A 14,818-nucleotide genomic window follows, 5' to 3' on the forward strand; every position below is an offset into this window, starting at 1 on the left:
TCTAGAGATAAGACTTAGACTAACGTATTTCTTGAGTCCTCGCGTTGAGTCGGGCGTAGAGTTTGGAGTAATCCCTTTTTGAACTTAGAGTTTGTAAATCTTAAGTTTGGGGGAGTTAAGGGATGAATATGCTTTTCTTAAAAAAAAAGAGAATAAAAATTATCAAGTACTCCTTTGAGATCAATGGGTAGAATGCAATGTCATGTGAAAGGGACGATCCATGTACTTGTGCTGGTATTAAGTGCAAATGTATTAGAATAAGCAAATTCTTGGTGACCTTTCACAACCTTTGATTACTGGAGAATTACTTGATTAAAAAAAAATAGAATAAGCAAAGTCGAATGGCGGTCGTGACTCACTTGCACTGAGAAGCGTCCCAACCTTAGACTTAGCAAGAAAAAAAAATAGAAAAAATAGGAGAGGCATAGGAATTCTTTAGTGACCCTAAATTGTAGTTGACTCATTAGTAAAGAAGTGTTTAACCCTGATTCTGATTAACGGCTCATAGTGAGGACTCTGTTGAAGTTTGATGGTCTTTGTTTTGTTTCACTAGAGAGCATGCTAGCACACACGATGCACTTCACACTTGTAGTGGAAGGATACATGGCTAATATGTGAAGGAGATGAATGCCGAGAATGTTGCATATTTTGAGGATGCTATGTTAACAAGGATTACACTTCATGATTCGATTAGATGTAGGCATTTAGTTGCATTCATGCATTGCATTAGTAGTATTTGTGTGTGTGTCTATGCTTGAGGACAAGCATCGGTTTAAGTTTGGGGGTGTGATAAGTGGATTTTATATCCACTTGGAAGCCTTCGTTTTGACTTAAATTGATGGAATGGCCTCAAGCTTTTGATGTTTTTGATATGTTTTAGTGATTGTGTTGTGTAGGTTTCTTGGAAGGAGAACGAAGAGGAGAAACATAGCTTTAATTGAAAAAAAACGGTGAAGCAATCGGATGCTCGAGGAGAAAGATACGGACGCGTAAAGGTTGGACGTCAGGGCTGCCACTTTGGCGCGGCCCCCCCAACTTTGGCGCGGCCGCCCCGTTGGCGCGCCCGCCCCAACTTTGGCGCGGCCGCCCCGTGACCTGAGCGGGAATTTTGGCCCGTTTTGCCCGTTTTTGATCCGTTTGAAGGCCCGTTAGCTGGAAAACTTAAAGGAAGGCTTGGGGAACTTAAAAGACAACCTAGAAACATTCTAAGGAGCACGTGACGGCTACGGAGAAGATCAAGATCAATTTCATACTTTTCACTTTTGTAATTCTTCGAAGTAGGCGTAACTTTGGATGCTCGTTTCGGATTTGTTTCTTAACTCTTATTCTAGTACTTTGACTTTGTTTTTCCTATTCAGTACCATGTTTACATTCGAACCCATGATGATGAGAAGTTCGATTATGAACTAATCATTGTCATGGGATTTTAGCGGATTTATCGATGAATTTCAGTAGTTAATTTGCCTTGTTCATATGTGATGGTTTGATTTCCTCGTATTGGTTGTGCTTATTCGTCTTTGATGCGTAGCTAACATCTAAGATTGCTTGTTAATCTTTATTGAAGCGACAGTGAATATATTGATTTAGAACTTGCCATGCGAGCATAGGTTTCGTGTTCGATAACATGACTTGTGATGTGATTTTACCCATCTTGCATCGCCCTATGTAATCTTGATAGATAACTTGCTCTTCAACCGTTATGTTTTCAAATTCTATAGACATATAGGGTCTAAGCATAATTGGTGTCTGTTTACCTTCTATCTTCATTGTGGATGTGTAGCAGTATGATGCACGTATAACGACAGTTAGCGTGTATCAGTCTCGTGTTATCTGATTAATTATCAACCATTACAATCGAATAAAGGTAGAACTCAGAATGTAGTTGTTAATGAAGCTAGAATCCCATGTTTATTCTCATTAGTAAATCGTTATTCTCCTAGTTGATAATTCTTAGTTTCATAATTCAAATAGGATTAGTTAAGTAGAAAAACAAAACCCAATTTGATACTTGTCTAAGCATTGAATAATAATCATACATTGGTGCATAAGTGCATATTTCTGAATACACCAGTCTCTGTGGGAACGAACTTGAATTATATTCTATATTACTTGTGACCACGTACGCTTGCGTGATTTTGTGCGAACAACACCCAAAATTCGTAACTAGCAGATTGAGGTTATAAAAAGCCCGTTGGGCATTCACGTTTGGGAAACGTGGGCTGCCCAATCACAAGGCTCGAGCCCCAAGCCCGGCCTGGGCATTAGACTCGAATCCTAGTCTTACTAGGAGTCTAACTGATGAGTCCAGGACTCCGAGAGTCCTACAAGAACTCTGAATTTCATGGATAACTATCTAGAGTCCTAGATAACCTCATGCAGCTCAAGATAAGGATCAGGGATCAATCCTATCCTATCTCTGACTCAAATACCTATTTCTACTAGGACTCTAACACCAGGGATCCTATTTCTAATCAGTCTCTAACCCTGAGACATCTATATAAAGGGCTCTACCCCTCCAAAACAGAACTACGTTTTTTGACTTGATTCTTCACACAGCTGAGGATACGTAGGCACCTCGTGAGGACCCGTCTGAGTTCCGACTCACGAGATCAGTCAAAAAGCACGAAGCTCACCCCTCGATTTTTGATCCATAACCTTTGGCGCCGTCTGTGGGAAGAAGACAACAACCATGGTGTCCACCAGATTACGCTCAGAAATTCATGCTCCTTCAAACGGAGACAACACTACAACCCAGGATCCACCCTCTTCTCAAGTCACCGCTGGAATCTCGAATCCCGTCACCACCACACCACCAGTCACGTTGACCCTTGCTAGCAGTGGCACAACCACCACTGCTCAAACCTCGATTCCTATGATTTTTGGCACGCTGCCCCTATGACTAATGTTGTGGCCACAGCCACTGATTTTGGGACTCATTACTCAACCATTGTGACGACCACAAGAGGACCAACAGATGAGTATGTTGTTTATACGGACGACTCCTCTGAAGATTCAGAGAGGGACTATGATATTCCCCCACAAAGAAGGGGAGATGAAAATCAGAGCCGAGGCTCCCAGCACAACACTAGGCAGAACAACCCCGAGTCCCGTCGACCCACGGACCAGGAGTATGAAGCCAGGATTCGAGCTTATGAACAGGAGATAGATCAGTTGAAAAGAGACAGGGCGACACACCAGGCCAGGCAGCCACCGCCCGAACCTCAGCAACAGACGGAAAACCCTCAGAACGCAGGTATGAATAGAATTCACTTGTTGGCTGCAGGTGATCCAGATAACCCGATCCCCCCATTCACCGAGGAGATCATGGCAGCAAGGATTTCTCGGAAGTTCAAGTTGCCCACAGTTAAGGCGTATGATGGAACGGGTGACCCCGCGAATCATGTACGAACCTTCATGAATGCATTGCTGTTGCAACCAGTCACGGAGGCCATTAAGTGTCGAGCCTTTCCCCAAACCTTGAGTGGGATGGCACAACACTGGTATAGTCGACTACCCCCTAACTCTATATCCTCGTTTGGAGATTTGAGCCGAGCTTTCATAGGCCAGTTTATTGGGAGTAAGACCTACGCTAAGCGTTCAGCCTCGCTGATGAACCTTCACCAAGGCAGGAACGAATCCCTCCGAGACTATATGAATAGGTTCACTAAGGACGCGCTCAAGGTCCCGGATTTAGACCAGAAAGTAGCAATGATTGCCCTACAGCAAGGAACCACGGATGATAATTTCCGCCGATCACTAGCCAAGAGGGCCCCTGAAAATATGAATGAGCTCCAGGAGAGGGCCAGGAAGTATATCAAGGCTGAGGAAAGCCTGAAGAAATCCCAGATGAACTAGGGACCGACCCTGAACCCAAAGAAATGTGGAAACGACACCGAGTACAACGTGGATAGTAAGTATTCAAAGACAGGGGATAGTGATAAGTCCCCGACCAAAAAGAGAGCAGGACTGAGGTTCAGTGAGTATGCAAGGCTGAATGCCCCTAGGAGTCAGATCCTGATGGAAATTGAGAAAGACGGAAGTGTTCGATGGCCGAAGCCTATTAGGACTGGCCCCAAAAAGAGAAACAAGGAGTTGTACTGCAAGTTTCACAAGGATACAGGACATAAGACCGATGATTGTCGGCAGTTGAAGGATGAGATTAAGTTTTTGATCTGGAAAGGCAAATTGACCAGGTATACTAGGGATACAGATAGGAATCCCCGTGACAATGATAATCGTGGAAAAGACAACGATGATAGGGATAAGAGAAATCAGCCTAGAGGGCCTGTGATCAATGTAATCTCTGGAGGACCGACCGCAGCAGGCCTATCTAGTAACTCACGAAAAGCTTATGCTCGTGAAGTGATGTGCATTGTTGGAGAGCCCCCGAAGAGGGCAAAAATTGAGTTTGCTCTAGCATTCGACAATTTAGATCTTGACAGAGTTAAATTTCCCCATGATGATCCTTTCGTAATCACCCCGATGATTGGAAACTCTTATGTTAAAAGGGTACTCGTTGATAGTGGAGCCTCAGTAGATATCTTATTTCATGATGCATATGAGAAGATGGGATATTCTGATTCGCCATTGACACCTTCAGATATGCCTATATACGGCTTTAATAACGTGGAGACAAATATTGAAGGTATGATCCAACTACCCGTGACAATGTGCATCGAGCCTAGACAAGCCACATGTATGCTGAATTTTTTGGTCGTTAAGGCTTCATCAACCTACAATGCTATCCTTGGGAGGACTGGGATACATGCTTTTAAAGCAATCCCATCCACCTACCACTTGAAGATCAAATTCCCTACCAAGAACGGACTGGGAGAAGAAATAGGAGATCAAAAAATGGCTAGAAGTTGTTATGTGGGGGCTCTAAAATCTGGAGGGACCGGGGGGCAGGTTCTCCCAATTGAGGACTTGGATGTCCGAGAAGAAGAGGAAAGGAGAGGGAAACCTGTTGAGGACTTGGTTCCCATCTCCCTGTATCCGGATGAGCCCGAGAAGGTGACCTATGTAGGGGCGTCGCTCCCCGAGGATATGAAATCCGAATTTGTGAAATTTTTGAGGAACAACCGGGATGTGTTTGCTTGGACCGCTGCTGATATGCCAGGGATTGATCCCCTCTTTATGACACACACGCTTAATGTGAACCTAGATAGAAAACCCGTGAAACAAAAGAAGTGAAGTTTTGCCCTTGAGAGGCAGGAAGCCATAAAACAAGAGGTCGATAAGCTTTTGGAAGCAGGTTTTATAGAGGAAATCCAATTTCCAGAATGGCTAGCTAACCTAGTCATGGTCAAGGAAGCTAATGGAAAGTAGAGGATGTGTGTAGACTTCACAGATTTGAATGATGCTTGTCCTAAGGATGAAAAAATCTCTATGCAAAAACAGGTATCGGGGTATATAATTTTGGCCTAGATTATCACAAAGACCAGATAAACTGCCTTCCTATGCAAAATACAATACCGATACCATGTGAATGCGGGCAGCGTTAGAGAACAAGAATGCCAAAATCCCAGCATATGAGAGGCATACAACAAATATTATCAAAAACAATTTCACCATTTTTTTCTTTTCTATGCACAAAAATTCGTAAGAATCACATTGGTTCAGTAATATCATCAAACACATAGTGATGCTACATATTTGTCATACCTTACGTTGATGTCTGATAAGATTATTGGCAACAAAGGGAAGGGGGATGTAAAAGTGCGATCGGTTGGAGGAAGGAGTTGAAGCAGCAATTACGATTATCCCTGATAGATAGGTGAAAGCACCACGAGGATAGCTCAACGGTTGTAGCCTGCAAGAATATATGCACAAAAAATAACGATATGTTGTAGTTTAAGTAGATCTGACGTGGATGTCGATGTGGATGTGACGTGGCTGCACGAGTGGAATTAAATGGCTCAATGAAACTTCTTGTTGGAGTATTATATATATAAGGGTTCGGTAAAACCCAATCGGGTCGGTACGGATCAGATATCTATCGGTTCGGTAAAAATTTACATCCCTACCTTTGAAAGAGGTTAGGCTACTGGTGCAATACTAATACCCTTATAGTATATTAACGACCTCAACCCCTAGTAGCTTAAAATTATAAAACACAGTTATATAGTTCTGCCAAAACATAAGCAAAAAAAAACCCAAAAATCATGAAAAAAATCTCTATGCAAAAACAGTACTCGGGGTATATAATTTTGGCCTAGATTATCACAAAGACCAGATAAACTGCCTTCCTATGCAAAATACAATACCAATACCATATGAATGCGGGCAGCGTCAGAGAACAAGAATGCCAAAATTCCAACATATGAGAGGCATACAACAAATATTATCAAAAACAATTTCACTTTTTTTTTTCTATGCACAAAAATTTGTAAGAATCAAATTGGTTCAGTAATATCATCAAACACATATTGATGCTATATATTTAGCATACCTTACGTTGATGTCTGATAAGATTATTGGCAACAAAGGGAAGGGAGATGTTAAAGTGCGATCGGTTGGAGGAAGGAGTTGAAGCAGCAATTACGATTATCCCTGATAGATTGGTGAATACACCGCGAGGATAGCTCAACGGTTGCAGCCTGCAAGAATATATGCACAAAAAATAACTATATGTTGTAGTTTAAGTAGATCTGACGTGGATGTCGATGTGGATGTGACGTGGCTGCACGAGTGGAATAAAATGGATCAATGAAACTCCTTGTTGGAGTATTATATATATAAGGGTTCGGTAAAAGCCAATCGGGTAGGTACGGATCGGATATCTATCGGTTCGGTATAAATTGACATCCCTACCTTTGAAAGAGGTTAGGCTGCTGGTGCAATACTAATACCCTTATAGTATCTTAACCAGCTCAACCCCTAGTAGCTTAAAATTATAAAACACAGTTATATAGTTCTGCCAAAACATAAGCAAAAAAAAACTAAGAAATCATGAAAAAATCTCTATGCAAAAACAGTACTCGGGGTATATGATTTTGGCCTAGATTATCACAAATACCAGATAAACTGCCTTCCTATGCAAAATACAATACCGATACCATGTGAATGCGGGCCGCGTCAGAGAACAAGAATGCCAAAATCCTAGCATATGAGAGGCATACAACATATATTATCAAAAACAATTTCACCATTTTTTTCTTTTCTATGCACAAAAATTTGTAAGAATCAAGTCGGAGTAATTACTCAGATCAAGGCCTGAAGTACCTTCTTCAAAATCCACTGTTAGTAGTACTAAATTAGTCTTCAATAGAATCTTCTTCGAATCACAATCAGCTTTGTTGAATATAGAAAACTGCTTCTAATAATCCTTTGAGTAATCAATTGGATTGGGTCATCAATGTACTTCCATTACCGGTTCTGAGAATCTGGTGTTTGAAAGTCCGGTGTTTGTCTTGTAATCTGTCAGCCTGATCTGTCTCAACTAAATGTCAATCTGATTTGTCTTGGAGTAGAATAATTAAAAAGGTCACGGGACACTTGATTATTTAAACTAAGTTTAAATTATAAAGAAAATAAATTTAAAAATAAGTTTTAAAAGATGAAAGAAAATAAGGTATAAAATAAACTTAGTTAAATCTATAAATTAAATTTAATTATATTTTAAAAATAAATTCAAATAAATTTATAATAAACTGAATAAGTTTAGAACAAATTTACTTCGAATTCATTTAGTAAATATATTAAAATTTATTAGATAAATTTAATTTTTGAAAATGTTCAAGTGTCTCGTCTCCAATTAAATCATAACTTCCAGAACACACGAAATTGAACCCTTGAACTTGAACTTATATCCATAATCAGTTAAATTCTCTTAAATTTATATTTTATATTTTAACTTAAATTTAAATCATAAACTATACAAATTTAAATAATAAATTTATAAAAATTTATGATAAACTTGATAAAGTCTAAGAGTAAACTTTACAAGTCTCAAATAAATTTAAGCAAATTTATTAAATGAATTTAGTAAAGTTTATAAAGTAAATTTAATTAAGTTTATTCGATAAATTTAATTAATTCATAATAAACTCAATTAATAAGTTTAAAATAAATTAAGTCAAATTTATAAAATAAACTTTTTTAAAATTTAAAGTATAAATTTATAAGTCCCGGTCCAAAGTTCAGTATCCGACAGATAATCCTTGCTTAGGCCTACGGACAAATTCAGCAACACAAATCGGAAGAACATTTCCCCTAATCAAATATCAAAAGCTAGGTTCTTGATTTTCCGTACGATAAGGATCCTGATTTGTATATCAATCAACCTCGCTCTGATACCAATTGTTAGGTCCAAAGTATCGTAGAAGGGGGGGTTGAATACGATACCCACTACAATTTAAAATTCTTTCGAATCTTGCGGATAAATAAATTGCAGTCCTGTAATGGGTTTCGTGTTCCGGATATTTATCGGGTCGGTTTCTGAGGATATGAAAATATTAAACCAACACACAATATTTTCAAGGTATATCTGTATATTGATAAATACCTCGAAGGGTGCTATAAATCCAAACCCGAAGGTTGGCTACAATGGCTACTACTACTTACACTCACAAACCCTAGCTTCTAAATATATATATAATAAAAAACTAAGCTAGAGTTTATTTGTGTGTAGTAGTGTGCAAGGCACAAAGCCATTCCACCATAAAGGTGGTGAAGAGTGTGTGAATAATGAACCCACATCTCAAGTATTTATAGACTTCTCACTAACTAACCATGGTTAACTGAAGTTGCGCCAGTTGCTTCATGCATGCCAAGGAAGGAGGTTTCTTACTTAGATTATATACATATAAATCAAGTTGGCGCCTCAAGAGAGAGAGGATGGCGCCACTTGATTATACATATATATAATTTAGGGTTTGTATCACTAGTTGGCGCCTGGGAGGGAGTTCGCGCCTCCTAGTGTTTGCCTCGGTCACATATACTTAGAAAAATACAAGTTATGAAGCCAACTTGCGCCTACAATGAATGTGCTTGCCCTGTTCTCTCTCCTGGTTAAGAGTTAACCAACCTGCGTTGCTTCACTGTATATTACTCTTATCTCTCCTAAAAGAAGTAAGTGGCGCCAACTCCAACTTGCGCCACAAACTGCTCCCAGTAGGATCACAGTGTATATGCCTTAGTTGATTTCCATCTTAACATTTAACTTGCGCCACAACAGGGTAATGCATCCACAGTTCTCTCTCCTAAGACCACAAACTTGCGCTCCATAGAGTGTACCACCTTCCCTGTTATCTCTCCTCAAACTTCTTCCAGGTCAAATGTTGCGCCTTTGATTTCACTGTGAAGACACTTAGAAAATATTCTAAGTGTAGTGAACTTGCGCTTGATACAGTAGAGAACTCCACTGTTATCTCTCTTCCCTCACATGCAAACCCTAGTTTGCCCTAGACACCTGACATCATCACATGCATGCATAATATATATAATATAATATATTATGTTGTTATTATATTAATAAATAAAAGTATATATAAATATATACACACATATATATATTATTTATATGAACATATAATAATATATGTACATATATTTAAATATATTCTCATATATTTAAATATATATAATATATAATTATATGTAAATACAAATGTAAATATATATAAATATATATAGAGATATATATAGTTATTTATAAATATAAATATAAACATAAATATATATATAAAAAAAGTATATATAAATATATACATATATATAATATTTATATAAACATATAGTAATAAATATATACACATATATTTAAATATATTCTCATATATTTAAATATATATAATATACATATAACTATGTGTAAATATAAATATAAATATATATATAAAGATATATATAACTCTCTCTAAATATAGATATATTTATGCACATAATATAATATATATATACACTTAAATATATAAATGTTTATGTAAAATATAAATACATATATTATATACATATATATATATATTTAAATATATATACATATAAATATACATATACATATGTTTAAAAACATATATACATATATACTATATATATTATATTTAATTAAATATACATATATACATATATAATTATATTTGTACATATACAAATATATAAGTGCACACATATAAAAGATAGGTCACTTTGGCATAGCTTGCAGAGGCTAGGCATTTGGCTTGGCTTGGCTTGGCTTTGGAACAAATGACTTGTTATGACTTAATCAATTCTTCGATTGATAAATACTTTGGAAAACTCCGTATGTGTTGACGCTTAGTGCACTGGTCTGGTTCACAAGCGACTAACACTGAAGTCAAACATTGTACCTTCTTTGTCAGCAAACATTGATCAGTCGGTTCAGGGTTAGTTTATGCTTCAATTGTTGATTGTAAATAACCAACCAAGATATAGAGAAATATCTTGCTTCAGGGGTTGCACTGAAATCTTTCGAGTACTTGGACAACATCTTCATTACTTCCACAATCTTGAATACTTCAATCTTTATTCTTCACTGAGGCATGAACATATTAATGAACTTCTTCCAGTGAACTTATTCCTTCAAGACTGTAGATGGCTTCTTCAACCTTTGTCTTTGTATCTTCCGATTCCGGTGCAGACGTAGTGTTATTTGCTTGTCCTGTTCTATTGTTGAGTTATCATCCCTATGTAACAGATAGGGTTGTCTTTACATTTAGACTTACAGACCAGATAAACTGCCTTCCGATTCAAAATACAATACCGGTAGTATGTGAATGCGGGCAGCGTCAGAGAACAAGAATGCCAAAATCCCAGCATGTGAGAGGCATACAACAAATATCATCAAAAACAATTTAACCATTTTTTTTCTTTTCTATGCACAAAAATTTGTAAGAATCAAATTAGTTCAGTAATATCATCAAACACATAGTGATGCTATATATTTGGCATACCTTACGTTGATGTCTCATAAAATTATTGGCAACAAAGGGAAGGGAGATGTTAAAGTACGATCGGTTGGAGGAAGGAGTTGAAGCAGCAATTACGATTATCCCTGATAGATAGGTGAATGCACCGCGAGGATAGCTCAACGGTTACAGCCTGCAAGAATATATCCACAAAAAATAACGATATGTTGTAGTTTAAGTAGATCTGACGTGGCTGCTCAAGTGGAATAAAATGGCCCAATGAAACTCTTTGTTGGAGTATTATATATATAAGTGTTCGGTAAAACCCAATCGGGTCGGTACGGATCGGATATCCATCGTTTCGGTATAAATTGACATCCCTACCTGTGAAAGAGGTTAGACTGCTGCTGCAATATTGATACCCTTACAGTATATTAACAACCTCAACCCCTAGTAGCTTAAAATTATAAAACACAGTTATATAGTTCTGCCAAAACATAAGCAACAAAAAAACTAAGAAATCATGACAAAATCTCTATGCAAAAACAGTACTCGGGGAATATAATTTTGGCCTAGATTATCACAAAGACCAGATAAACTGCCTTCCGATTCAAAATACAATACCGATAGTATGTGAATGCGGGCAGCGTCAGAGAACAAGAATGCCAAAATCCCAGCATGTGAGAGGCATACAACAAATATTATCAAAAACAATTTAACCATTTTTTTCTTTTCAATCCACAAAAATTTGTAAGAATCAAATTGGTTCAGTAATATCATCAAACACATAGTGATGCTATATATTTGGCATACCTTACGTTGATGTCTGATAAGATTATTGGCAACAAAGGGAAGGGAGATGTTAGAGTGCGATCGGTTGGAGGAAGGAGTTGAAGCAGCAATTACGATTATCCCTGATAGATAGGTAAATGCACCGCGAGGGTAGCTCAACGGTTGCAGCCTGCAATAATATATGCACAAAAAATAACGATATGTTGTAGTTTAAGTAGATCTGACGTGGATGTCGATATGGATGTGACGTGGCTGCTCAAGTGGAATAAAATGGCTCAATGAAACTCCTTGTTGGAGTATTATATATATAAGTGTTCGGTAAAACCCAATCGGGTCGGTACGGATCGGATATCCATCGTTTCGGTATAAATTGACATCCCTACCTGTGAAAGAGGTTAGACTGCTGCTGCAATACTGATACCCTTACAGTATATTAACAACCTCAACCCCTAGTAGCTTAAAATTATAAAACACAGTTATATAGTTCTGCCAAAACATAAGCAACAAAAAAACTAAGAAATCATGAAAAAATCTCTATGCAAAAACAGTACTCGGGGTATATAATTTTGGCCTAGATTATCACAAAGACCAGATAAACTGCCTTCCGATTCAAAATACAATACCGATAGTATGTGAATGCGGGCAGCGTCAGAGAACAAGAATGCCAAAATCCCAGCATGTGAGAGGCATACAACAAATATTATCAAAAACAATTTAACCATTTTTTCCTTTTCTATCCACAAAAATTTGTAAGAATCAAATTGGTTCAGTAATATCATCAAACACATAGTGATGCTATATATTTTGCATACCTTACGTTGATGTCTGATAAGATTATTGGCAACAAAGGGAAGGGAGATGTTAGAGTGCGATCGGTTGGAGGAAGGAGTTGAAGCAGCAATTACGATTATCCCTGATAGATAGGTGAATGCACCGCGAGGATAGCTCAACGGTTGCAGCCTGCAAGAATATATGCACAAAAAATAACGATATGTTGTAGTTTAAGTAGATCCGACATGGATGTCGATATGGATGTGACGTGGCTGCTCAAGTGGAATAAAATGGCTCAATTAAACTCCTTGTTGGAGTATTATATATATAAGTGTTCGGTAAAACCCAATCGGGTCGGTACGGATCGGATATCCATCGTTTCGGTATAAATTGACATCCCTACCTGTGAAAGAGGTTAGACTGCTGCTGCAATACTGATACCCTTACAGTATATTAACAACCTTAACCCCTAGTAGCTTAAAATTATAAAACACAGTTATATAGTTCTGCCAAAACATAAGCAACAAAAAAACTAAGAAATCATGAAAAAATCTCAATGCAAAAACAGTAATCGGGGTATATAATTTTGGCCTAGATTATCACAAAGACCAGATAAACTACGTTCCGATTCAAAATACAATACCGATAGTATGTGAATGCGGGCAGCGTCAGAGAACAAGAATTCCAAAATCCCAGCATGTGAGAGGCATACAACAAATATCATTAAAAACAATTTAACCATTTTTTTCTTTTCTAGGCACAAAAATTTGTAAGAATCAAATTGGTTCAGTAATATCATCAAACACATAGTGATGCTATATATTTGGCATACCTTACGTTGATGTCTAATAAAATTATTGGCAACAAAGGGAAGGGAGATGTTAAAGTGCGATCGGTTGGAGGAAGGAGTTGAAGCGGCAATTACGATTATCCCTAATAGATAGGTGAATGCACCGCGAGGATAGCTCAACGGTTGCAGCCTGCAAGAATATATGCAGAAAAAATAACGATATGTTGTAGTTTAAGTAGATCTGACGTGGATGTCGATATGGATGTGACGTGGCTGCTCAAGTGGAATAAAATGGCTCAATGAAACTCCTTGTTGGAGTATTATATATATATATAAGTGTTCGGTAAAACCCGATCGGGTCGGTACGGATCAGATATCCATCAGTTCGGTATAAATTGATATCCCTACCTGTGAAAGAGGTTAGACTGCTGCTGCAATACTGATACCCTTACAGTATATTAACAACCTCAACCCCTAGTAGCTTAAAATTATAAAACACAGTTATATAGTTCTGCCAAAACATAAGCAACAAAAAAACTAAGAAATCATGACAAAATCTCTATGCAAAAACAGTACTCGGGGAATATAATTTTGGCCTAGATTATCACAAAGACCAGATAAACTGCCTTCCGATTCAAAATACAATACCGTTAGTATGTAAATGTGGGCAGCGTCAGAGAACAAGAATGCCAAAATCCCAGCATGTGAGAGGCATACAACAAATATTATCAAAAACAATTTAACCATTTTTTTCTTATCAATCCACAAAAAATTGTATGAATCAAATTGGTTCAGTAATATCATCAAACACATAGTGATTCTATATATTTGGCATACCTTACGTTGATGTCTGATAAGATTATTGGCAACAAAGGAAGAGAGATGTTAGAGTGCGATCGGTTGGAGGAAGAAGTTGAAGCAGCAATTACGATTATCCCTGATAGATAGGTGAATGCACCGCGAGGATAGCTCAACGGTTGCAGCCTGCAAGAATATATGCACAAAAAATAACGATATGTTGTAGTTTAAGTAGATCCGACGTGGATGTCGATATGGATGTGACGTGGCTGCTCAAGTGGAATAAAATGGCTCAATGAAACTCCTTGTTGGAGTATTATATATACTAGCTTTATAGCCCGTGCGAGGCACGGGCAAACTTTAAATTGACATTCCGTAAATTTCATATACGAGTGAAAAAAATGCAATATCTGATTTGTTATGTGTGTGAAACTTTTTAATTAGAGATATCCTGAAAGAGATGTAAGTCCTACTTAGATATGTAGCTTTGAAATGTAAGCAAACTTGTAAATACTAAAAGATGACTTCCAGGGTTTGCCGTTTTGAGAGTCGACTCCAAGTTCTAGCCCCCACTTCTCCGCTGTTCATCTTTCATCCCCTCTACTGATTAATCATCTTCGCTTTTCCATCTTCTCTTATATTTATCAGTTTTATCAATAAAACCAAGATCTCATCCTTTTGGGTGAGTTCTTGTTGAGTACCTTGTTATCAAGGTCATGCCCATTTTTTTGGGATGTTTGTGTCTGTTTTGATGTCTCTGTGTGTTTTGTTATGGGTCTCGGTAACGTCTCTAAGAAGGAGT

General features: G+C 37.6%; 1 protein-coding gene across 1 annotated transcript; it reads left to right on the top strand.

Annotated features, from left to right (window-relative positions):
- The first annotated feature begins 4,017 nt into the window (after positions 1–4,017).
- LOC135152242 (uncharacterized) lies at positions 4,018–5,193 on the top strand. Its single transcript, XM_064092090.1, has one exon. The coding sequence runs from the start codon at positions 4,018–4,020 to the stop codon at positions 5,191–5,193; it is 1,176 nt and encodes a 391-aa protein (XP_063948160.1).
- Positions 5,194–14,818: the final 9,625 nt, after the last annotated feature.

The sequence above is a fragment of the Daucus carota genome, chromosome 4 (genome assembly GCF_001625215.2).
Source record: "Daucus carota subsp. sativus chromosome 4, DH1 v3.0, whole genome shotgun sequence".
Taxonomy (NCBI): Eukaryota; Viridiplantae; Streptophyta; class Magnoliopsida; order Apiales; family Apiaceae; genus Daucus; species Daucus carota.

What these genes read in the sequence shown, in the direction of transcription:
- LOC135152242 (XM_064092090.1), top strand. Translation starts at nt 4,018, where the DNA reads ATGGAAATTGAGAAAGACGGAAGTGTTCGATGGCCGAAGCCTATTAGG.